General features: G+C 49.0%; 5 protein-coding genes across 10 annotated transcripts in view; 1 reads left to right on the forward strand and 4 right to left on the reverse strand.

Moving 5' to 3' along the window:
• The window catches only part of LOC125953535 (putative gamma-glutamylcyclotransferase CG2811), a 988-nt gene extending 962 nt beyond the window's left edge, over positions 1-26 (reverse strand). Inside the window, exon 1 of the mRNA XM_049683160.1 lies at positions 1-26. This exon is cut by the window's left edge and continues 753 nt beyond it. The gene's annotated coding sequence lies outside the window, so the exon portion shown is untranslated.
• Positions 27-111: 85 nt separating this feature from the next.
• LOC125953521 (troponin C-akin-1 protein-like) lies at positions 112-1,190 on the reverse strand. The gene has a single exon (XM_049683141.1). The coding sequence runs from the start codon at positions 791-793 to the stop codon at positions 299-301; it is 495 nt and encodes a 164-aa protein (XP_049539098.1). The 5' UTR covers positions 794-1,190; the 3' UTR covers positions 112-298.
• Positions 1,191-1,940: 750 nt separating this feature from the next.
• On the reverse strand, positions 1,941-3,612 carry LOC125953452 (zinc finger and SCAN domain-containing protein 21-like). Its single transcript, XM_049683056.1, has 3 exons — positions 3,339-3,612; positions 3,019-3,267; positions 1,941-2,959 (listed from the first exon to the last, which is right to left on the reverse strand). Exons 1-3 carry the CDS (start codon positions 3,522-3,524, stop codon positions 2,018-2,020), a joined length of 1,377 nt encoding a protein of 458 aa, XP_049539013.1. The 5' UTR covers positions 3,525-3,612; the 3' UTR covers positions 1,941-2,017.
• Positions 3,613-4,068: 456 nt separating this feature from the next.
• On the reverse strand, positions 4,069-17,339 carry LOC125953376 (uncharacterized). 6 transcript variants are annotated; one of them, XM_049682888.1, is made up of 7 exons: positions 16,992-17,339; positions 11,123-14,398; positions 10,719-11,013; positions 5,172-10,627; positions 4,945-5,068; positions 4,684-4,875; positions 4,069-4,571 (listed from the first exon to the last, which is right to left on the reverse strand). In XM_049682888.1, the coding sequence occupies exons 2-7, from the start codon at positions 14,167-14,169 to the stop codon at positions 4,368-4,370; spliced, it is 9,318 nt and encodes a 3,105-aa protein (XP_049538845.1). In that variant the 5' UTR covers positions 14,170-14,398; positions 16,992-17,339; the 3' UTR covers positions 4,069-4,367. The 6 variants fall into 6 exon arrangements, with proteins under 6 accessions (XP_049538845.1, XP_049538842.1, XP_049538844.1 ...); XM_049682885.1 differs by having other exon boundaries at positions 16,926-17,339; XM_049682887.1 differs by having other exon boundaries at positions 16,913-17,339.
• A 3,963-nt stretch (positions 17,340-21,302) lies between these two features.
• Positions 21,303-25,000, forward strand: part of LOC125953397 (phospholipase D2) — a 6,954-nt gene continuing 3,256 nt past the window's right edge. The window contains exons 1-5 of the mRNA XM_049682951.1: positions 21,303-22,139; positions 23,532-23,949; positions 24,033-24,222; positions 24,316-24,498; positions 24,566-25,000. The exon at positions 24,566-25,000 is cut by the window's right edge and continues 345 nt beyond it. Of these exons, the coding sequence (XP_049538908.1) occupies positions 22,076-22,139; positions 23,532-23,949; positions 24,033-24,222; positions 24,316-24,498; positions 24,566-25,000 (1,290 nt within the window). The 5' untranslated portion in view covers positions 21,303-22,075. The remainder of the gene's footprint in view (positions 22,140-23,531; positions 23,950-24,032; positions 24,223-24,315; positions 24,499-24,565) is intronic.

Consider the following 25,000-nt stretch of genomic DNA (forward strand, 5'->3'; position numbering starts at 1 on the left):
CCCCTCGGGTGCACTAAGTAGTCGTTGACCTTGGCGTCTTCGTCTTAATTAGAAGCGAACGATCAAACGTGTCCTCTTTAATAGCCGGTTAGACGACAAGACGTTGTGCGATTTTCAGTTGAAATGTAAACTGTGATTGTATTTGATTTCTTGTTGTCCTAGAACGTAAAGCTAAGTACAACCCATGGCATTGACTCGACGGTTAGTTGAGGTGTTTTGTTCCCTATTCTCCAAAATTCACACATCCCCCCCCCCCTCCCCCTGCATCCCCTTAAAATCCCCCGCACCCTACCCGGTTTCACAAAGCGGACGCTTCCTTCTGTAGCTCCTCGAAGATGTCCACCTTTCCCGGTGGTCGTCGCGAGTACGGGATCTCGAGGGAGTTTTTGTACTCGGTCAGCATTGGCAGCTTCAGCAGGCTGTCCGGAGGGTTGCGCAGCAGGTACAGCCAGCACGGCACATTGCCACCCTCGATGCCCACGTTAATGTCCTCAATCTGGCGATCGTACAGCTTGCGGTAGTCCTCCAGCACGTCCAGCTGCTGGAACAGCGGTTCGTCCAGCTCGTAGATTTCTCCCGTTACGTAACTACCGGCGCCCGGTTTGTCCAGCAGGAACGGGATGTTGTACCGGGTGGCAATGACGAGCGGGAACCGGCGGTTCGTCGAACCCTTGCAGATGAACTTGGCGTACCCGTTGTCGGCCTCCGCCAGCAGATGATGGTTCGGTTCCCCGCGCTTCAACGTCCCGTACACAAACACTCGACGCAACGCCGCTGCTGTCCTCTGTGCCATCGCTCTGTGGTTTCCTCGTCGTCGTTGCCGCTGGGACGATTATTTGGGAGTTACGGCCACGTTGAAGTGATTACGGTTCAACGAAGAGGGTGTGACTGGACGACGGTCGCGCTGTGTAATCTCGAAATGTGCGCTGCGCTGATGTTGTTTACTGTGTCTGTTTTGCACTTATCACTCGTACGAGAAACACACCAAAAAGAGATCACAAAATCACAAACCGAGCCTATCGGAACGAACGGAGATCCTTGCTGGACGAGACGAGGACGCAGTAAAGTCGGCCGGCCCAAAGATGAACGCCTCTTACCCCTGAATATCTGTTCTGGACCGGTTCCTGAGCACGTTGGTGTGCGTTGTGTCGCTGCATCAAAAAAAAGTTCAAACAGACGCGCGCGCCGTAACCTACACTACTCGCGGAGGAAATTCTCAGCAAGGACTGCGTGATTGTAAAATGTACTGTGAATGGGTTGATTTGTCTTGCATTTAAATCGAAGGTGCGTAACGAGTAATAACTGGATAGCTCCCTCTCCTACGCACGAAGAAGACCATTAAAGAGACGAACCAAGAATGCAGGCGGGGGTGCAATGCGCTTTGCTCACGGCCAAGGGTAACCGGAGACGGGTTTTGGGGGTAAAGAACGATTCTTCTTGCCTCGACTTTCGAATGGTTGATGAAAACAGGAATTTCAAACTATAGCCATGCCTAGAACTGGATTCACATAGAGCAACATAGGAACCGGCGCCAGTCCGCCATCGCCATCTACGTGCGGTTGCCATTAAAACGATGGTAATGTTTTATTGGTTTTATGTGACCAAATGCAAGGTCATGGGGTTATTGGCATTTATTTCCGCGTACCATTCGCTTGAAGTCGAATAAACACCTCGATAGTAATGAGGCTTCAATTTTTGATGAACAACTGGCTACTTTCATTATCTTGAACCTCTTTTTCTGCTCGAGTAAGTTTGAAAATCATTCTCCGAGTAAAAATCATGTCTCTGATATCCATCCTCCTTTCATCCTGCAAGCTGTTGTCTAGCTTCCGGGATATGGAAGCCACTGCGATTAGTTGCAGACACACTACTAATTACGATAAATCATCACCGTGTAAAACAAACCAATCAACGTACATTTGTGTTTATATGATTTATTTATTTTTTACTTTCGTTTCTTCTTTTGGAAAGGAGGGTATTCCACGGGAAGACCTTTCTCCATCGAGATTGGCGGAGATCAAACTTTTAGGTGACCCTTTTCATCAATTAAATTAAGACGCACCAGCTCCTCGGGATGTTTCGATTTCATATGCACACTCCGCGTCTTGTGCTGAGCGAAGGCCATCCCACAGATGCGACAAACCAGGGGTTTTTCGCCTGTATGAGTCCTCCGGTGTACTGCCAGGTGTGTACTGGTACGAAACTGTTTGTCACACACGTCGCACCGATATGGCCGCTCGTCGCTGTGCACTCGAACGTGCTTGTTGAGCGTAGTACGCATCAGGAAGAGCTTCCCACACACCGGACACTCGTGGGATTTCTCCTGCGAGTGCGTCAACTTGTGGCAGCGGAGCGTACCGGCAAACAGGAACGTCTTCGGGCACAGATCGCACTGATGCTTCCGCTCGCCGCTGTGTATGCGCATGTGACCCTTAAGATGATTCCGCTCTAGGAAGCCCTTGCCGCAAATGTCGCACTTGAAATCGCGACGCCTCAGATGCACACTGCTGATATGCGTCTGCAGCTTGTGCCGTGTGGTGAAACTTTTCGGGCATTGGTCGCACTGATGCGGCCGCAGCTTACTGTGCGTGGCCATGTGTGCGGTAAGGTTGTTCACCATCGCACCGCAAACCGAACACACGGTCCTTTCCTTTGCTGTCTTATTTGGTACCTTCTCGTCCGACTCTCCAACGCATTCCCATTCGAGCCGCGATTCCTCATCAGTCTCCAGAAGCCGTTCTTCACTCTCTCCATGTCCGGTTTCATCTTCGTTACGCTTAGAGATCGGTGGGTCGGCATTACATTCGTCTGCGTTACTTTTCACATGAACCTGACCGTCTGCCTTCCGTGCATGACGATCAATTATACCGCATGCAGGTTGTTCTGTGGGCCACTCCTCTTCCAGGTCTTCTCGTGCGGCACGTGTTTTTAACGTTCCTACCCGTATTGCCGATGGTAGCTAAAACCATGCAAAGAGCATTAGTCGAGTGTTACTCCTATTAAGCAATTCCAACGCACCTTTCGTAAGATTTCGATGCATTCTCTCCGTTCTTTCGTCGGCTGATCTTCTCTTCGAACCGTCCCAAGCTCCCCTATCTTTTTCTGGTTTTTGCTAACGTGACTACTCGCAGCTGGTTCAACAATGTCGCTGGCTTTCCGAAGAATACTTAAGGATTCATCGCACTTCTGTTTAAATTTAGTAATGGCGAGCAACGAACGTTCACAGCGTTTACACAGGAAATTGGGGAGTGCATCGTTTATGTTAAACTGTAATAGGCGATAAAATCGGAAAGCGGTATTAGTACAAAGGCCAAATCATGTTCTTTCTGATAGCGAACCTTGAAATGAAGTAGTTCCGTTGCTAGCTTTACGAACTTCCGCACAAAATAAGCGTTGCGTCCCCGAACGTTGGTAAAGAGCGCCACAAGCTGCTCATTCGATAGGCACAGCCGACAAACGTGTTCCAGGGTTTCAGCACAATATTTCACTTCACCAGAAACACTGGTAGATGACCGTTTGGACATGGCGAGGGCATAGAAATTCGTCCGAAATCGTGGACCGAATTCTAGAATTCGAGAATTTTTGATTTCTTGCAAAAAAATAAACAACCAAACCGCCTGCTATCGTATAAAGGGCCGACTCGTGTACTTCAACTGCAAATGGCCACTAAAGTGCGCTGTGTCGCTTTGAAAATGGGTACGAATATCTAAAACTACTAGTGTTCAGTGAAACTACCAAACAGGGACAGAATCGGAGTGTAATATAACGCCATTTTGATAATTAGTAACTGAATCCGCAATTCCATTTGAAGCCGGATTGAAGTGGTTGGTAAACAAATCGCGCACGCTTGGTGCAATTTAAATGAACGGTTGCTGAACCAACCGAAAAACTTAAATTCGTTAAGAAGAAGTGGAAGACGATATTTAGAACATCCTTAGCAATCATTGATTCTGTCGTTCACCAACGATAGCCACCGGATGAGCTGGAGCACCCGAAACTCTGGTTGAACCGGAGCCAATTTTCATGCTTCCCGAGGAAATGGCGGCCACAGGAGATATCTTTAAAGTTGAGTCGGGCATTACAGACGATGGGGTGGCTTGTTAAACCAAACGGTCTATACAATATTCTTTCATAATCAGGTAAAGCCATCAATCGCGGATAGGTTAGTACAGCGACGAGCGTAACCAAAATTCCTTTGGATTATTTGCTTTCGTATTATTTCTTTTGTCATTTACAGCAAAATCTCAACAATGCTTCTTTCACTTTTCACGCATCACTTTCCGCAGGATTGTACAATACTTTGCCTCAAAGCGTCTTCCAGTGCTGCACTGGGTTGTGAGTCGGCAAGCTAATATAATGGCCACACTCTAATCATCACCATTAACATCATCCTCATCATCGATGACGACCACCGAAATCAATTCGCTGTTGAGTTGCTTTACCGCGTTTGGGTTTTGTTTCGATAACTGTGCCAGCTTTAGCTTATTTTCTTCCACCAGTTTCTTGTAGAACGCCTTTTCCTGCATCTTGGCTTTGGTGGATTGTGTCAACGTGGCGATGATTTCCGTTGCCTACCGGTGAGAACAGGGCAAGAGGAGCAAAGGGAAAAGGATGGTTTCAGAAACGGAATCCGAGAGCAAGTTTCACCGTAACCCCACTTTTGCAGGACCCACTGCCGCTTACCCTTGTGACGATCTGCTCATCGCTGCAGCTGGTCTTGTGCTTTTCGTACGTCGTCTTCGGATAGCAGAGCATGGCCAGCCGCAGCACCAGCACCTGATGCACCAAATCCGGATCCCTCGGTGTTATGGCACGTTCAAATTCTTCGAGTTTTCCCTTGGTCGAAAAGTCCACGATGCCATATTTGGTTATAATCTGCAGTGTGTTTGAAGGAAGGTTTGCCGTGATAGGACAGTGAAGTCGTTACGTCGAAGAAACACTTACACATCGCTGGTTAATGATGCTGCGTAACTTTTTCGAATCGGACAGGGGCTGCGTCTGTTCTTGGAACGTCCAATCGATCTTCAGGTCGCTCGGCAGGAAAGCATAGGTGTTCAGTTGAATGAACCTAAAAAGGGAGAACCGAGGTGTTCCGCAAATCAGAGTGGTTAGTGGAAGGGAGTCCTCCTCCTACAGCAGACAATACGAGTTTAAATGAACAAATCACTCACTCATTCAGTACGTTGGCAGCAGACTCCAAACTAGGTACGATAACGGACCGCTTCTGAGAGGTGATCTCGGGCAGTCGTAGGATGAATTGTCCCACGATTTGCAGTCGAATTACCTCTACTATACCTAGATTGGGTACATTAGACACAAGGATGCCCTCCTTATGCGACTTGTTTAGCAGTGATGCCTCCATCTCCGGTTGTATACTCGACAGTGCGATACTGTTGGACATTCCATCTCCCACTCTTGGCTTGGTCCGCTTTACTGCACTGGACGAACTGGAGGCCCCGGGTGCCCCATCCTCGGTAGCTGTTGAAGTTGCATTACTCGCAGTACGTTTTCTATTCCGCTTCGCCGTTTCCGATACTATTTTGGATGTTGACGGCTTTGAGAGTGACGATGGATCCACTGTACGCTGAGTAGGGGCCGTTGAATTTCCTTTTTTCTTCACTCTCTGATGCTGGTTTTGCCCGCTGCTTACAGGTGTGCCAGTTGGCAGGCTATCACTCAGTTTTGCATCAACACTCTTTGCCTCCAGACCACCTGCTGTAGAAGCTGCTGGTAGCGTGACGGTGCCTTCAGCGGGTAACTTTCTTTTCTTTGGACTGCTTCCGGTCGGCTTGAACCGAAACTTCCCAGTGATTCCATTTGGATTGGGTTTGGAAGCAGCAGTAGGGTCACCGTCAGCAGTCGGTTTGGGGGGGATGATAATTTTATACTTTCCGGTGTACTGCTTAATATCGTGCAAGGTGAGCACCGAGTTACGCCGAACCATTGGTATCTTTCGTAGAATTTGCACCTCCGAACCCGAGCCGGGTTTGGACCCCAGTTGCGTGGTCGTAGTCGGAGGCGTTTGTGGTTGTGTGGTCGATTTCGCAACCGCCTGCACAGAACACGCTGCACCACTCGTTGATGGTTCGCTGGGCAGCGGCAAGGATACTCTCGAAAGGGCATTCCTTTGCAACCGGACAACGGCGGGTGTCGCGATAGGACCGGCAGGGGTGGCCGATCCTATCGACATTCTTGATAGACCATTTTTTTGCAGGCTGAAAGTGATGGTTTTGGCAGGTCCTGCAGTAGGTGCAGCTGAGACAATCGAAATCGGACCACGAAGCTCCTTCGTCGTGATGCGTGTCGAATCAGCGATACGAATGAATTTCGCTTGAACGGGTACAACGGGCCGTGGTTGCTGTTGCTGTTGCTGCTGCTTTCCCTCACCATCACCACCAGCACTATCGCCGTTGATCACGTCCACCGATTTACGCTTCCGGTTCATTGTTATGGGGACGACGATCGTTCGATCTTGTTCACCACCCTTGGCTAATGCTGCTGTTGTTGTTGGTGTTGCTGATATTTCTGTTGCAACACTTACCTTATCCTCCGGTATGGGCCGGCTGGACTTGATCAAATGCTCCACCTTGCGTTGTTCCTGTTCTGTGTACTGCATCGTTTGCTCGAGTAACTGCGCCAACCGATCGGTGTCATCTTTTTTTGCAGGCTCAGCCACGAAATCATTAACCGGATCAGCACAGGCTTCCGCTTTCTTCGCCGAAAATGGAACGGATCTAGCGCAGGAGGATGAGAACTGCGCGTCTATATCACTTTCTTTCCTCTTTTCATAATCGTCCCCATCCTTTTCTATCTCATCATCATCATCATCATCGTTGTCGTCATCGTCGTCACCTCGCGATTTCTTCGGTCCTACAGTAAAACGATCCAGATCCGTCGAGGGTATCGCTATGCGCCGGACATTAGCATGCAAAGGCGTCCGAGTGATCGTTGGCTTACCTTCAGCCACCGCACCAGGCACTGCTGGTTTCGATGTGGCGATACCGGAGGGAACGGGCGGCTGGTTACGTTTCAATAGAGATCGCTGGTCCGTTGCCGCGATTGCAGACGCCGCTGTAGTCGCATTTCTATCCGTAACACCTTTCGGTTCAAGTCGTACTGGGTTAACCGTGCCTGCGGGTGTGTCGATGATTGTGGGAGGTTTACTGTTCAACGTAACGGTAGTAGCGGGAGAGATAAAGCAAGTTGATGCTTTCGCTCTAGGCACACCCTCTGCGTTCCGCTTTACCCTCGTACGATCGAGCTGGCGCTGCAGCAGCTCCATTGCCTCCGGTGCCATCTCAATCCAGAGTCCTTTGGTTCGTTTCGCACCGCTGTCAACTGCAATACCGTGCCGCCGTTCGTGTTCTTCCCGCGTATACAGCAATCCATCACTGGCAACGCACAGCATGATATCGGTCTGCGTTTGAGTTATCGGGAACGGTCCCACGTAGATGCTGTTGTCTTGATAGGGTGCGGCATAGATACGCGGCAGTATTCGAGATCGTTTCGTGGATCGATTATTCGGCGATAGCGTAAACTCCAGACAGCGCACAGCCCGGTGCCGATTAGCATGCTGGATCGCCTTCATCAGCTGGCTATGCTGGATGCAATACCTCCACGATGGGATGTACATGTCGGTGAAATCATCCACTATGTAGAGCTTGATCCAGCGGCAATGTCTACTCCGGTCTTGTCTATCCGTACTATCAGTACTCGGGCAAGCGGGAGCGATGTGAATGTTTGAAGGGCGACCTATTGATTTTGCACTGCCGGTGGTACTCTGCTTAGTATCCGAGGGATTTGACGACCCCGTTGGGGTGCTTTTCTCGAGCAAACTGCTGGTGGGAATGACACGAATAGCAGGCATCCCACCGGTGGTCGATGAAGGAACGGATCGACGAACCGGATTGATTTCCGGATCAATCTGTGATTCCTCGAGGGGACGCCTGTAATGCACATCAGCAGAACTGTAACTTCCCTTATCGGAGAAACTCTTTAACAGACCGAACGCGGATAGCTCCCTGATCGGAAGTGCTGCCTTCATTTCAGCCAAGGGCAGAGATTTTTGATCTTTCGGTGTTTTGATGAACCCACAGAAGAGCCAGTAGTGCAAACCACCGTACAGGACGAGCCCTAGATGCCGATTGCTGAGCGGATTATCAATGCCGGAGATTATCATGCGATACAGTAGTGATGCTTGCAAGGTCGCGTGATCTTTCTGCATCGCACGCTGACCGTACCGTCGCCACAGCTGACGTGCGCTAGTGTACGACTTGTAGTTGCGCAGCAGCAGCGGTGTATTGGGCCGCCGGTTAATCCAGATCAGCGTCTGCTTGTTGCCGTTCTGGTACGTCACATCAATTATGTCGGCCTGACCAATGGCGAACGCGGTTACCAGTGCCGTCCAGCGGCAGATGTGCAGGATGCCTGCCTTCACCTGGCTGAGACAGGGCGTGTCGCGCGACAGCAAAGTTGAGACGTGGCGCATCAACGAGAAGAGCTGGTCCTGATCGGGTGGTGCTATTCCTTCAACCGAGTTCTCATCACGATCATCATCGACTTCATGTCGCCTAGCGTGTGGCGCCCTGAATGCCGACGAATGGAACTGCTGCTGCTGCTGTTGCTGAAAAGGTGCACTGGGCGTTCGTACGTGGGCAACGGAATGACGACGGTCGAGAATACGCCTCACTGTGGTCGGTGGCATCATCGTTGGGGGACCTTGAGTGGCATTGGTAACCGGTGGCACAGTGCAGCCGGGCGTCATCGTTACGTCCCCGAGAGTCGCACTGGGAATGGTGTTGGTGGTGTTGATGGGTATCTTCACGATGTACACCATGGCATTGGAGTGTGAGACCAAACTGTCCAACACGCCTGGGCGACGCAGCATGCGAACATCGACGAATGCCTTTTTCTTGCCGCAAATCACCAGTCGCATGGTCGGTGTACATAGTACATCATAACCATTGGTCGGGTCCACCAAATGCACGTTCTGCAACCGGCGCTGTCCTGCGCGGACCGGTGATGGGTTGACTTTCTCTCGTTCGATGAGTTCGCGTAGCTGACGCTGCGTAACCACTAAAGTTGGGGCGAGCTCGGTGGTAACACTATTAGTTGAGTTACTATTAGTAATATTCGTAGTACTATTGGTAGCTGCACTTTTAGAAGTAGTAGTATCAGTTGAAGAAGCAACAGTACTGTTAGTAACACTGGTAGCCTCAGTCATCACACTGTTGCTGCCGTTGGTCGGTACCGCGGACGGGCGGACAACATGAGTCTTTGTGGAAGTGAACTTCTGTTTGCGGCGTCCGTCCACCACCGGTAGATGCTCATCTTCCGAGGAATCACTCAGCACGATTTGAGCTGTTTGCGAGACCGTCGGAGAAGTTTTAAGGGGGGTTCTCTCCAACTCGTTATCGTCACGGTGATTGGTGGTGCCGTTAGTTAATCGCTTCGGAGGAGATGCGGTCAACTTCGGTGGTGACTCCTTGTGCGGAATGCGCTTCAGTACAATATTCGAAATACCGGCTTTCGGCGCCGGACGGGCAACAATTTTGTATTGCGCATCGGCAGCATGCTGCTGCTCTTCCATCAGTTTCCGAAGTTGCCGTGGCCTTACCCAATCACCGGTCGAGAAACGGCGTCGCATGATTCCTTTACGGCGTGGACCACTCTCAAGTTCAACACCATTAGCGGCCGAAGGGCAGCTAGGGGCGGTGGTGTTGGTCGTTTGGTTTGCTTTCTGCTTACGCTTCACTCTTCGCTCGTTCGGCGGTTTGTAGGATTCTTCCGAGCTGTCGCGCTTCCTGGCAGAACTACCACCGGATGAGCACGTCGAAGTGTGAGGGGGGCGCCCCGGACGTCCGGGACGTGCAGCTTCGGAAGTAATCTTTTCAAACGAATACAAACGCTTACGGGGGAACGGTGCAAGGTAAGGCAATGCGGCATTTCCGTTGTCTGCTGCTTTCTTGGGTTCCGGCAACAGAACACTACTGCCGTTCGTTATCATCATTTTGCCCATTCTGGAACTGCTCAAAGTGTTGTTGTTGTTGTTATTATTACCACTACTACACGGGCTATTTGTCGTCGACGTCGTTGTCGACGGCGACGATTCCCACGACGTTTGGTCGACACAGTTTTCCTCGAGAAAGCTGAATGGTTTACCCTGCGTTGCGGTACCACCGCAGTAGCAGCGGTACAGCTGATGCACCATACACCACGGTTCGAGAACGGTGAGCGCGCTCAGATTGTACAGAAGTACGTGCGCATGGCGCATCCGGTCGGCGAGCGGCAACGGTTTGACCTGCAGTGCCATCTCCTCCGATGGTAGGTGTGGCGGTGTAGCTGGTACATAGTCCTCAAACCCAAACCGACCACTTAGCAGTTTCTGCATGCTGTTTTCATTATAGTAATCGTCATACTTTTTCGGTTTCTTCTTCTGTCGCCGCGTCTCTGATTCGGTGTTGCGCACTAGCACCGTCGCATTGTCGGTTAGGATGACGGTCGGCGTAAATTCGCGTTCTTCCTTTGCTAGCCGAGCCGTTGCCTTCTCCCGCAGATACTTTACGTCGGCACTCGTCAGTGAGGACCGTTCGCTAATCAGCCCTCCTCCGGCGCTGTTGCTTTTCATCTGTATCGGCGATATACAATTTGCGGTTATTAATGTGATCACAAGAGTAGAGTGTGTTGTTGTTGTTTTGGCCAATCTTATGCAGCCTTACCTTCACTTCGTGCGTGTGATTGACCTGTTTCTGCTCGTAACCACAAACACATCCCAGAACGCAATCGATGCGTTGACAGTGGCTGGTGCGTGATTCGCTGATGGTGGCTTGGGCCGACATTGACCATCCCAGCACATCACAGATACATCCCTTGGCACAATACAGCGGATCACATGGCCGATGGACGGACTTCGCTGATGGATCCGTCACCGAGGAATCACGACCACCGGTTCCACCGAGGGTCGGCTGGCTAGGACTTTCAATGATGGTCGCATTGAGACGTTTCATTTCGCGGCTATTAAAAGAGAACAGATATAATCAAGTTAAATCATTTCGGAAAGATATAAGCGCTCTCCATTGCGATCCTCGGCCGAATCACGTCCTGCTCATCATCATGTACTTACAGCAGCTTCGATTTTGCCGCAGGTTTGCTACATTCTGGAGCCGCATTGCCGGTGGGAGCGGAATCTGTGGCTGCTTTGTTTGGCGGTTGCGTACCCTTTGAATTGCTTGCCGCTTTTTTATCATCGCCGACGGTAGTAGCACTGTCTTTTTTCTGTTCTGATAGCAAAGGCTTTTGCTCGGGCTCCTCCTCCCTATAATCTAAATCTGGATCATCGGTTGCAAATAGCTCTTCGGCGATTGTTATTGCCACCGAATTCGTCAGCTCACTGAGCACATCGGCACAGATTTGTTCGTCCTCATCAACCGGTGTCGCCGTTGCGGGGTCTCCCTTTTCGAGCGCACGATCGATCGCTTCACGGAAAGTTAGCCGCTGTTCAAGCTGATGTTCGAATTGTTCCAAATCGGTGGCACCAAATCCACCACGGCCACTGGTACGCAAAACGGTGGCCTCACCCGGGCGCGTGATCAGCCTCCGACGGATAAGCAAACGCCGTTCGTCGTTGGCGTACGGTACCTGAAAGATGAACGATCGCTCACCGTCCTCGCCTGGCAGCACGTCGCCACTGCGCGTCGATCGGAGCGTAGATACGGCAAAACGAGCCCAGTTCTCCGTGATGCCGCTGTACGGCAGTATCATCTTCAAGTAGGGTTTAACGAGTCCGTCGAGCGGACGATCGATCTTCGGGAACACCTCCAGTTCGACCGTTGGCATTTCAAAGATCTCCAGCGGCCCCAGATACGGATCCTGCTCGAACGCCGACGGTGGCAAGCGTTTCGACGACAGCGGCCCCGGTTTAGTGTCCGGGAACGATCGATAATGCTGATATTCCTTAGAACGATCCGGTAGCAGCTTCGGTCGTCCGATGGATAACTTTCGCTCGTCATCATCTACTTCTTCCTTCTTGGAGGCGCAAAGGATAGCGGGTTTTTTCGGCGGCTCAATTAGCGACAGATCGATGGAGACTCCCGGGGGAAACTGCGCCGGACAGTGGCAATTGTTGATGTAATGTATTCTTCGGCCGGCCGATGATTGTACGACGCCGGAGTACATTTTCTTACGTATTAGCAGCTTGTTCGAGTGATTGCCCCGACATCCTGTCAGATTGGTCCAGCGGCCATCGATGCAAACGGCCTGAAGATTGTTGCGATCCTTCTCGGTGCGTAACCAGGACAGTGCGCGCCATGTGCCGCGCGTGAACGGTATCTGTTGGTCTTGCAGCTCTTTCATCCGCTCAAAGTCTAGCTGCTCATCCTGGTTTTTCGTTTTCATCATTAGAAACCGGTAAATCTTGGACTCGTTGTCGATCATCGGATACCGCACATCGTTTAGATGTTCCAGAAGAATGCGCTTCTGGGCGACGGTACGCGGTCGAATCATGTCACTCGGCCGGAGTGGACACTGCAACCGCGGTGGGTGCGATCCATAAGATAGGAGCCCGTTTTCACGCAGCAAATCACTGCGAATGGTTGCGGTGGAACTTGGCGAGGCACCACGGCTATCCTCCTCCTTATCGCTGATGCACGTACCGTAGGCAAGAAACGGTGCGTAGGGTTGAGATTTCTTCACAATCGGCGTAGGCAGCAAACCTGGTAGGCTCGGTTTGTCCAGTTTCACCACCTCACCCTCATCGAACCCATAGAACTCGGTCGATGAGTTTGAGTTGGTACTATCTAGATCCAGATTGAGACTTTTGTGCAGCTTACCGAACACCTTGGAAACGCGTACGCGCCGCGGTTCCTCCGGTATTTCAATGTACCGTGGCCGAGCGGCAATCTTGGTGCGATCGCGCAAACAACGCCGCGATTGCTGCGATTGCTCGCCCGTACCGTCATCTCCTCCATCTCCACCTAAGCCATTCGTGAGCGGCATAGTTGGCGGTGGAAGATTGAACTTGTCAAGCAACGAATCGACGAATGATGCTTTGCGTTCCTCAAGCGGTTCCAGCTTGATTTCACAGGTGTACGTCGGATCGAGGATTTCGGATTTGGAGGTCTTTAGCGGGGTATATCCCGATTTCTTCTTCTGTTGCGCGACAGCAGCCTCACTGTCGACCGTGGCCACTGGCGAGGAACGACTTTGGAGGCCGTCTAACGCCTCTCCAGGGGAGGGCGGTGATTCAGGTGCTTCGCGTTTTACATGTTCTTCCTCTGTTTCTTTTTGGTTTGAAGTTACATCGAGATCTCCATTATCGGTAATGGTGGCATCGGCGAACGAGGCAGGTGCTGCTGATGACGATGCTGGTTGATTGATCGCCTCCGCACCACTGTCCTGCGAATTGGATTGATCCACATCCGTGCCATCATTCGTTTCATCGACACTACGTTCTAGCTCTTCCAATCGTTCTTGCAACATCGAAAGCACAAGTCGAAACGTCCAACGCACGGAACAATACTCTTTGAGGTCCTTCTTCAATTCACCGAGTAACGTTTCTCGCTTTATCGCTTCCTGCTTCTTTTCTTCCTCTTCTCCCCCTCGAACTTCCGATGATACACTTTCTTCCGCGCTCGCTGACTGATCACTAGTTTCGACTGGTACTGTTTCTGGTTCTTCACTGACCTCGACACTCACCGGAACCGCAGTTCCCACCAGTTCCACGTTTTGCGCACAAATTTGCTTCTCAATCGAATGCTTCGACAAACACTTTTTGGTTCCGGATAACTTCGTTCCCTTGAACAGGCGCTTCGGAAAATAATCCGACACAGTACGCACGGTACGACGATGGTGGTGGCCGACGCTCTGTGTGGACAGATTTCCGCTTGTACGCCCCCTTAGCAGGAGATGCTTCCTGCGCCTAATCGTGTTCAACAACTTGGTACTGCCCGAGGTGAAACCACCTGGCCGTTTATACATTAAACGGCGATGTCGTAACAGCACCGAGGCGTTCTGTCCCGAACGCAGATCTCCGGATTCCGAAGGATGATCGTTCAAGGAGGTATGATGATCACTAGTGACGGATTGTTCCGCTACCCCGCTTATCGAGGGGACAGCTGTCCAGTCCGTGCGTTTTCGTGCTCGGATCTGTTCCAGTCCGAGCCCAATTTTCATCTTCTCTTTAAACTTTGGTCGCGGTCGCGGCCTTGCGCCACTGTTTTTAGGAACCGAGTGGGGTTGCAATGGGGTGTACGAATCAAAAATGCATGTTCTTCAACTTGGTTTGCATTTAAGCAGGAACAAACTCGTACAACCGGCCCAAAGAAAGGAATCAGGAATAGTCATCAGTTGCGAGGCCAATTTGGACAACAGTCTTTTCGATGCTCCGTCAGCAAGTCATTATCTAAAAGTGAAAAGAAACGGTAAATTAGTGGCTGAACTTAGCAGTGATGTAACTCTGAAATCGATAACCTCTTTTCCGTTTTTTTTCCTCCGAACTTCACAATATTCTATCTTGAAACTACCAAAAGCTTCTCTACGAATTTTCATAGCAACACTGCTAAATGGTAACTTGGTAAAATATTCAGCAAACTATTCGTGCACTTCTGCTAGCTTAAGCACATTTTCATTTGACCCTAACCTCTCTTTCACTACTGCAGCAGCTCGCTGTGTGTGAACTTAACCCAAGTAAAATTCAAAATGGCTACCAACGCCGCAATAGACCAAGAAGGCGACGATTCGGAAAAAACCCTTGCAACCATCACTGTGTTCGTCGATTACCCGGAAATCGCACACAGCGAATCGCGAGGCTCTGTGCGTGTGTATGTGTTTCAGGGTGTATGGAAATGATTACTCAGAGTAGGCGAAAAGGAACAAATTTAGTGGCGAATAGAACACACTTTTAACATGAACTAAACATCGCCCCGTAACATACATTCCTATGCTGTGAACTTCCCCGGTACTCCGGGAAACAGCTGCCCACCACGAACACACAGAGACACCAACCAGCAGCAACAACCGTGAGAAGGAATAGAGCACAGGGCACAGCCGTCTCGATAGCGTCACCACCCAAGAGGAAGATCCCAATCGATTGTAATTAAAGTAGTCCCTGTGGAAGAGGCCCGTGTGCGGAGCAGACCGTAAAAGCAGATGGCGCTCTACCTGGGACCCAAAACACGGCAGACCGACAATCGAGCACACGCACACACGGACGCACGCACGCGCGCTGTCATTTTGGTCGAAACGCACGAATGTTTTGTTACAACAAAACGGAGTTCCGGAGCCGATTAACTTGATTCTTGGCCGCAGAATGGCCGCGGTTGTGGCCAAGCTCTTCTTCCGCTTGACCAGCTTACCGACCCCTAAACAAACGGTGGTCTATTCGTGTCGTGCGGGGTTTGCCGGGGGTGTGAAGGTGGAAAGTTTCCGAGCGTTAGTGTAGGTAGGAAGATAAAACGTTTAGCTGTGGTTCATCCCGGACGCACCGGATCTGCCAACCCTGTCTCGTGAATGGTTAGACGAAACGTAAAAAAAGTTGTTCTGGAGGGGCTCGAAGCGATGGTTTGACCTTTTGTGATCACACCACAGTATCCAGTGTGCCTTTCCCTTTGTTTTCTTTGCTACCATTCGATACAGATTGATGAATGAAAAGTTCCATTTCTTGTTCTGTAACGCACAGTCACAGGGCAGCGCACACACCCTACGAAATCCCCCCTTTTCACGGCGGTTTGCATCCCCCACGGAAAAAAAACACGCACTATTGTTTCGGACAGATTTCCTATGCGACATCAAGCGGCACAGCCAGACAGCCACTTTCGTTGCATCGTTCGCCACTGGCAACAAAATGTTCAAAAAAAAGGTTCAACAAATGTGCCAACAAATGTGCTCCAGAACAACGCACGCACGGACGCTTGTAGGCGACAATACATACACACGATCCGTGCAGCCCGTTGATGCGCCATTTGCTCGAGATCCTTCACCACCATCCGATACCTCGCGGAGTTGATCTCACACACCCATACCATCGTGCGGTTCCGTGAAAAGGGAAAAGCACCCCACTACCTACAAGCAATTTTCATCAAAGTGCACCTTGCTGGTTGTGCGCACTTTCTTTAGGTAAAGCCATCTCTGACCCAATTTATGCTGTGTGTTAAGAATACCGAAACACTTATGTGAAATTGGTAAAACCGTAATCCGAAATGAAGTTACTTTTCCAGGTAAAGAATGTGTGTGAAGTTAATTTTTCATTAATGGCGTTAATAAAAAAAAAGCGAGAAAAAATTTATTATGGTGATCACAAATGGTACTTACACCTCACATCGAAAAACCGATCGCTTTGTCCATACTTTAAAAAAGAAAGTATTTTTCAACACTATAAAGGCTGTGCTTACACATCACATTAGAAACCTGTGCGATTTGGCGTTACTTCGCTACCTCGAAAGCACTACCTCACACTGCAAAGGCTAGAACAAAAAAGGCTGACAGGAAAAATCTTGACACTCAGCTCGGTTCAGGAGCCTCCATTTTGTTTTTCACACAGCACACCTGAGCAAGCGATCATCGGCACCTAGTAGTGCTGCCAAACATGGTTGGCTGCAGCTGCGCCTCAAAAGGGCTAGTGCATCGGAAGTGAACTAATAATCGTAGCAAGAAGCACATTGCACGCATGAAACGTTGAGGGAAAAAATGAAAATCTTTCCTAGGTTAGCCATTTCCGGTGTTCGCTTGCTGCGCATGACAAGTCTCTTTGGCAAGATGGCAACACTGGCTGCAGTGTTACCAACCACACCCACCTGGTGTTAGCGCCCCCCGCGCCCTTCTCCTGGCGGAGTACTCAGGCAGCACGGGTCAAGCTGAAGTTGCTGGTTAATATGATTCGACTACTTCACTGCTTAAATGCTTCATTTGAAAAGATTACCTTCCGATCCTACCTTCTAATCCCCTCCACCTGTGTCATCTGCCGCTACTCCGCATCACCGCCAGCCAGCACTGCTTACCACATTCCATGGTAGACGAGTCGTAAATATGGCGGCGCTCATTCGAACTTCCTTCCTCTTCAGCAACCGTCTCTTTCCTTCAGCATGTCCGCCCGCCGGTCGCAGCCCACGAGCCCCTCAATGGCACCGAGAACCGACTCCAGATGATCCACTATATGCCCCCCTCCAGCAGTGGCGATGCTGCATTTCCGGATGCACTTGTCGGCGGTTACTTCGATCTATCGTCTATCGGCAACGGCAGGGGTAAGTTTCGCGTATTTTAGCGAGTCTTTTCGAAAAATGAATGGCCCTTTTTTCTCCGCAAACTTCCGCAAACTTGCTCCAAGAAACCCAAACCCGATTCAACAGAACTGTCAAACCGCCTCATCAGGTTTTGTTTGGGCGGGCTTCGAACGCGCCCGTTGTCCGTTTACAAGGGCGGCCGGGTTGAGTTGGAGTTGATTTTCGACCGGCAGCGCGAAACACGAATCATGTTCGTGTGTGGTGATGATTTAATTACATTTAATTAATCGCTTCTACCATCTTGTACGCATGAGAAATGCCTGCATGATTCTATAGTCATTCCTGCAATCAAGTTCTGCGTTATTTTGGGAGTTGCACCCCTTTCCAGCTCTCGCATCATGCCACCATTTTTGGCACGATGGGAGTTTGTCACACATCTCGTCATTTCATGCTACATTAATAGTTTAATTATAGCTTATGGACCTGATATCACCTAACCAATTAACAGAAAGCATAACAAAGATAAAAACCTTAAAACAACTCCTTTCTTAGTCTAAGGCGATTTTAGACCGATCTCATTGAAATGGTGCACCAAACTGATGATTTCAATTAACATCCTTCGTTGTCATGGAAGAATGCCGTTTTGGGCTGTTTAATGAAACGGGAACAATTTTCGTTTCGATCTTCCATTTGTCCAGTTCTGATGACGATGCATCTAGTGGAACTAATTGATTTGTGATGCCGCCGTGCTCGATGAATCTTACTGTAAACGAAGAGATGAAACAAACAAATGAATATACAAAACTAACGAAAATAGATTTTATGCGATGAAGTTGCAAGTTTGCATTGTTCACGACGGATTCTGCACGCACGATGGCCATCTATTTACCTGGAGCGGGTTAAAGATTTTCTAAAAACAATCCGCGATCTGCCCACAAGAAGAGCGTGCGCGAGTAGCTTAGCGCGTGGGGAGAACGGACACGCACACACCTGAATGTCGCTGGAAGAGTCACCGATTCCGAGAAGCGCGAGAGAAAGGGTTGAACGAGTCGCGGTGTCTTATTATTAATAAACCGTAACAACCGCAACATCTTTCGTTTGTTTGCGAACTCGCATCCTCGTGCTCATCCCGTTGTTCATCTGTGGAATAGTCAGCTAAGCGGAAGATAGAGTGCGTTGCTTCTTCCGTTATCTCGTGAGTTTTATGTTTATTTTGTTTTCGTACCAAAAAAGATGATGCGTCTTGTCGTGTCTGATTGCGGCTCATCTTAATGCGTTTGTGCTGTGCTGTCGAGAGCGTTATTATGGTGACGTTTCCAGCATCCAGATCGCTGGACTGCATAAATCTCCTGCAGCGGTATTGTGGGGCTGTGTGTGCGTTGAGGCAAAGAAGAAATAATCGCGAACCAAGTGCCACCGACTAGCAGAGAGTGTTCCATAAATTAATCAAGCAGTAGGAGCCCTCGGATGGAGACTCCGTTAGTGAAAACCGTGAAGTGGCCACAGAGTTTGTTAACACGCAGGCGTGTAATGACGTTGTGCGATCGGTGATCATATTTACAATTTAAATGACCTCCAATCCTTAACGGCTGCGCGCTAACCTTCGGGTCACGAGGCGTCCCCGGCTGCTGTAGCATAAACTTCGACGTGATAGAATCGTAAGTAGAAGCTCCGAAATTTCAGAGGAAAAACATCGAAACCATCAACCGCATTTCATTTCGTGTACGACAATGGGGAACCATGGAGAAGGTGGATGAAAAAGTAGCGAAGAGTTTATAACGTTTTCCGGAGTCTTACGTCAACTCAGCTGCTTTAGCTAGTGCCACAAAGAAAAAAAAGACGGAGTGAGGCTTGCTGAGCACGTTCCAGTGAGGGGCCGGCGCGTGTGGAGTCGCTTACGTTGTTGCTTGAGGCTTCGGAACGGTTGGTTGGAAGGTGGTTTGATAGAGCCAATGTAGGGATGCCATGGTTGGGGGGGAGTGAAGTGCAGTTGTTCGAATGAAGTATATCACCCTACAACCCCTCGGGAAGGCCAACCACCATTAGCTCTGTGATGATTGCATAGTTGACGTTCGTCCCTTCTCAGCCGCACCAGCACGTGGCATTGAAGTGAACCGATCACTCCGCTGTAAGGGCTTTGATTCTGGCGGCAAACGGCAGTTACGAAGTGTGCACAGTGTATCGCCGGCGGTGTTAATCATAGTACAACATTCAACAGGATAGTGATACAGGAACCTCTTACTGAGTTTGATATGGAGTTTGATTTCTCTGCTTCACCCGGGAACGTTTATTGTAGCGTCGATCGTAGTGTTGTAGTGTAGTGAGCAGCGCTACCTTCAGATCACCTTCAAGGTACGTCTGTGTTAGCATAGGTATGAGTAGCCACCATCTGAATTCTTAGGCCGGTCTAACAATTTTGATCTCTCCGAATACATCGTTACAAACATCGGCCTTGTGCTAGGCCGAAGAGAGTCTGGGACAAGGTCCCGCCGGCCGAGACTTTAGATGGTGTCTCAAGGAGGTTGCAAAAAGGTTTTGATGCGCATGTTCTTTTGACCACCATACCACAAGGTATCGATCGTCCGATTATTACCAACAGAATGCGTTTGACACCATCTTTTACCAATTCGGAGAGATTGCATTATCACAACGATTGGCGGTATCAATCCCGTCTACTTTTATTGTGCTATGCTGGTTACGACTGCTGCGAACCAGATTGAAGCAATGTGATGCTCGTGTTGTGTTGTTATACTATTCGTAGTATCTGTGTGTGACCTACTACCGGATCGGGACGCGGGAAACCAGCGGTATCTCGGCGTTGTTTTCATGGATTGCTGCAGTATCGTCTGAAGCATTTAAGTCACCATTGATTAGATGAGTTAGATCGTTCAATTTGTTCATCTGATCGTGTTTTTATGCAGTATTTCTTGAGGTCTTCTTTTTATTGTATTGTTCTTTGCACACTATTGTGTATAATTTTTCAAATATTTAATTGAAATGAAAATTAAGAAGTGTCCTAATAACAGATGAGCATCTTTTGATATGTTAAAACAATTAACATCGTTCAAAGAACTTTGAAATATGCAGAAATAATCCGTCGATTACGTAATGATTGACACATATTTGCAATAATTTTCATTTTCATGCATTATCCTCCATCTGAGTGACATCACCGTTGAACGACGAATAGAAGCATTTCATTCAGAGTCAACGCAGAGTCGCAAGTGTGTATGCTTATCGCCCTCATCACTTATCTCTCAATTAATTGACACTAGTCAATTGTCAGCTCCGGCCAGTCTACTGGCCACATTGTAAGCGAAACACAACATTCCATTCGCTATTCAGTCAGTGAGTCACCGGTTTTATGGTATGTTAAACAGCTTCCAGAAAAAAGAAAATGGCAAAATTTGAAATTCCTCACAATCTTTCAATCTCAGAGGCGTTATTTCACCAGACCATGGCTGGCGTCTTTTCATAAAACTAATCTTTATGGATTAATTTGTAGTGTTTAAGATTGTAAAACTATATTTTTCTCATAAATATTTATAGTTGTTTGGATATGGAAAACGTCACACAAGGCTTCTTAATTCCTAGTCCATTTCGTATCCGTCTTAGTGTTTTTTCAACTTTAATTCAAATAAAAGATTCTGACTCAAACTGTTTAAGTGTTTATAATGAGTAGTTTGTAACAAACACGATGAACGATTGGAAGATCGAAGGATTTGAAGTTTTCCTCAGCGAAGATATCTCCTTCCCTATCAAACCAAATGAAACCGACCGTAGATTTTGCACGAATGAGCAGTTGTTCAGCTACAGAAAAGATAAAAAATTCCTCCTCCAATTCTTAACGGGAAAGGGATGTTCGACATGGGTGATAATTGGCAAATAAATGATCACGATCCCGCTAATTAATAATATTTACAATCAACTAATTATTAATTATTGAATATGTGATCAACAGACATTTATTTGGAATTCACTGTTTGATCTACACTACATAATAAGATAGTGTATGCATTAAGATTTAACGTTTTTCACGGTATGACCTGGTTAGTTTTGCTAACCGATCGTTACAGTCTGCTTTCTATTAGGGTCAGGGTCATGAAATGGTTTGGGGAGCGCAACATCGTGTACATCGCCGTAGCAAAACGGACCTCCATACACACGCGCACCAAACAAACGATCAAGATACACTACACACCAAGTAAATAGACATGGCACGCGCACCAACCTTACTGAACGTCGTTCCCCAAGCGTTCTGATAAGGATTTTAGCAACCGTAGGGGAAAAATGATAATAAATGCGTTAATAACACAATTGGATACATCGGCCAACTTTTGGTGGCAGTGCGTGTTGAGTGCGTTGTGGTTATCATCTCCGTTCGGTAGACAACGCATTAGCTGGCACCGACACACATACAACACACTTCTTCTGTGCGCTCTCGATATGGCAAAGCGCGGTTGCGCGGGGACATCTTATCAGTAGCAGCCACTCGCTCAGTTCACCCGCGTCCCATGCTGTTGGTCCCGGTTTGTTCTCAGTATTTTTTGGGCTTTCCGCGCGTTCGGTAGATCCGTGGTCGGGTTCTTGCGGCGACAGGTGACAGTTGTGGCACAAAGACTTGGTTTATTTCTTGGGAGTAGCCGATCTTCCCGCGAAAACCACGCGCGATCGCTTGCGTTTAGGTCACGCTGCGTTGCTTAGAAGATTCAAACGGACGGGACGAGAGGAACCTTCACTCAAATATTTCTTGGTGACACGACAGGTGTTACAGAGGGGGTATGTGTGTGAGAGAGAGAGGAGTTGGAACGGTTGGTGATTGAAGTCAATGCTACGTGAACAGTTGACTACACGAGGACGCGATGGATGCGAACTACAAACGGAAAACGGTCCATCGGAGCATATCGTTGCTGCTGCGCGATATCGGTAGGTTGAGTTTTTGGGGTCCATCCTCGCTTTCGGTTGATTGACCAGCCGGTTTGGTGGATGACTAAACTGAAGCGCAAACCATTGGAGAAGGGGCTGTACAAACTATGGGGCGTACGATGATTGAAGAACAGGAAGCGAATCAATCAAACGGCAAATGCTACCAACAGCAACCAGGGACCATAATGTAACTCAAAAACTGATCAACCGGAGTTTGAAGAAGTAGCGAAACAGGTCCAGGTAATGAGGTGTCACAGGCATTGTTACAGGGTACCATATCTTATCTTTGGTTTCATCATTTGGCACCCCTTCGCTCGCTATCAATTCACACCGACTATGGTGCGGCCGCCGTAGCGATCTAGTCAGCCGCTATCAGGCTGCGTGCTTATCATGCTTGTGTACTGATGTAATGGTTGTACTAAAACATCCTAGCTGCTGCAGCTTGCAGTGCTATGAATCGCGACCTATCCGGAAGTCAAGATATCACCCCGAAAAGAGTTCTAGTTATCTAGCGAGCTTTTGCGGACAATCATTAATCTTTATACCTTCCGCCGGAAGCGCGATCCGTTTTTCACCTGTTTTGGTAAGGGGTAAGCGTGTCCCTCGTCCATTTCGCCACCTTTATAGGAGGCTGATAAATGGTATCGTAACTTGGCGCTGATCGACAACGAAGCACCCCCTGATGCGGAACGATAAGATAGAATCCATCCAATCCATCGTCGACCCTTGTTCGTCGTATGCACAAAACAAGAGCGTCCTGCAATCAGGCAAGTTGTGCTAACCGGAACCGGAGCAAATAACCCCTAATGGTTTGGTGGGCTTGGTGTTGCGATAGTTCGCTGGATAGTGCTGGCTGCCTGAAGGGCTGCATAGTTTGCATTTAAAATGAGGAAAGCGCGTCTTTATCTGTTTATTGGTAAGCTAATGAAGGATGATCTTTGACCGTTAGTGAGTGTAATGTCTGTGTTTGAGATGTGTGTTAAGTGAAGCGATCGTTATTAGTATCGAGTGGCGCACCTGCTTATAAAGGGTTTCGGGAGCTGAAACAAGGATTAACGTGTTGGTGTGTAATTAGCAATGGTGAAGAGTGCTGTTGCGATTGATAAGCGATATCACATTCCCAATGAACGATACAAAACGAGTGAACAAGATGCTAGATTTGCTTGAGCCTTTTTTGTAGATGCGATAAGCCACTGTACTCTAGTACTAAGTAGTGTTTAGTATACCAGAGTGTTTGTGTGCCCTCATATGATAAGACCGAATCCTGTGCGATGTGTGAGACGAATACAAACGATTAGCTAATGACCTTATTATTAGATAAAAAGGGATTGTCTGGAGTCGACCTATCGGAAACTGGTGATTTCATAAACGAATGCTCATTCTCGTTGATAGATCAGATGTCCATGAGCGAAATGGGGACATCAAATCCGGCGCTCAGCTGTGACGATGCGGCCACAACGTCTCCCTCCACGGGTCAGATCGAACCGGTAACACCGGGCGGTGGTATTTTTGACACTAGTCTGGCCTGCTACTCACTACGCAGCGAGGCGGAAGAGTTTGACGAAAACTTGGATGCCCCGGATTCCGTTACCTACCTGTCGATCGGTGGACCTAACCCTGTGCTGGTCATACGCGAAGGAGACGCCGACAGTGGGTCCGCGGTGTCCGAAATCCCGTACAACTATGTCTACAATCCTCCGGTCAAGTTTGATTCGATGCGACGACACATCTTCATCCCCGGGCTGGAGATTAACGTGGAGATCATTGATAACGAGCGTAACCTTACGTCGCACGTGCTAAACCCTAACCTGTAGGTACCTTGTGAAGATCCTGCTTATGCTACTTATGTTCCACTTCCACAATCATCTTCTAATGCGATTGGATCCACCGCAGGTACACGGTGAAGCTGACACATGGACAGTTCACGTGGACTATCCAGAAGCGGTATAATCACTTCCGGAACCTCCACCAGCAGCTCACGACCTATCGCGCCTCGCTGCACATACCGTTCCCCACAAAGAGCCACCGGGAGCGAAGGGACAGCTTCCGGAATATGCATACCGTACATCAGACAACGGCCTCGGTAAGTGGGTGTTAGTAAGGTGTATAGATATCCGGGGACTAATCTCTCTGTGTGCCTTCCCTCAATGGTCCCGTATGTGTGTCATCATTGTAGCCAGCTATGCAACAGAAGCTTGGAAAACCGTTGAAAAAGATTAAGAAGAGTGCCTTGCCACGCTTTCCACTGAAGCCGGATTCGCTCGTGTCGTTCGATGCCGTACCACAGCGGATGAAGCAGCTCGAGGAGTATCTGTACAATCTACTTAACATATCTCTCTATCGGAATTTCCACGGGACGGTAAGTGAACTGAGCAGTCCCGCGTTTCAAGCTTTCCCCATTTAACCCTTGTGATCTCGTTTTGCAGGTAAATTTTCTCGAAGTATCACACTTGTCGTTCATTGCGGCGCTCGGCGACAAGGGCAAGGAAGGTCTGATCAAGAAGCGCACCGGTTCGACGAGGGCCGGCCAATCGGGATGTAACTTTTGCGGTTGCCTGACCGGTGGGTGCTGCGTACGGTGCAGCTACTTCTGCAGCGATGTCGTCTGGAGCAAGTGGCGTAATCGGTGGTTCTTCGTCAAAGAAACGTGCTTCGGGTATTACCGGCCGAAGGATGGTGTGCTCCGGTGTGTCGTACTGTTCGATCAGGGCTTCGACATCTCGTCCGGTATGTACAGTACCGGGATGCGGAACGGGCTGCAGATAGCAACCAATTCGCGGTACCTCGTCATCAAGCACCCTACGCGCCGCATGGCCAAGGACTGGATGCGGTACATGAAGGGGGTTGCGAATGAGAGTGCG

This window comes from Anopheles darlingi, chromosome 3 (genome assembly GCF_943734745.1).
Source record: "Anopheles darlingi chromosome 3, idAnoDarlMG_H_01, whole genome shotgun sequence".
Taxonomy (NCBI): Eukaryota; Metazoa; Arthropoda; class Insecta; order Diptera; family Culicidae; genus Anopheles; species Anopheles darlingi.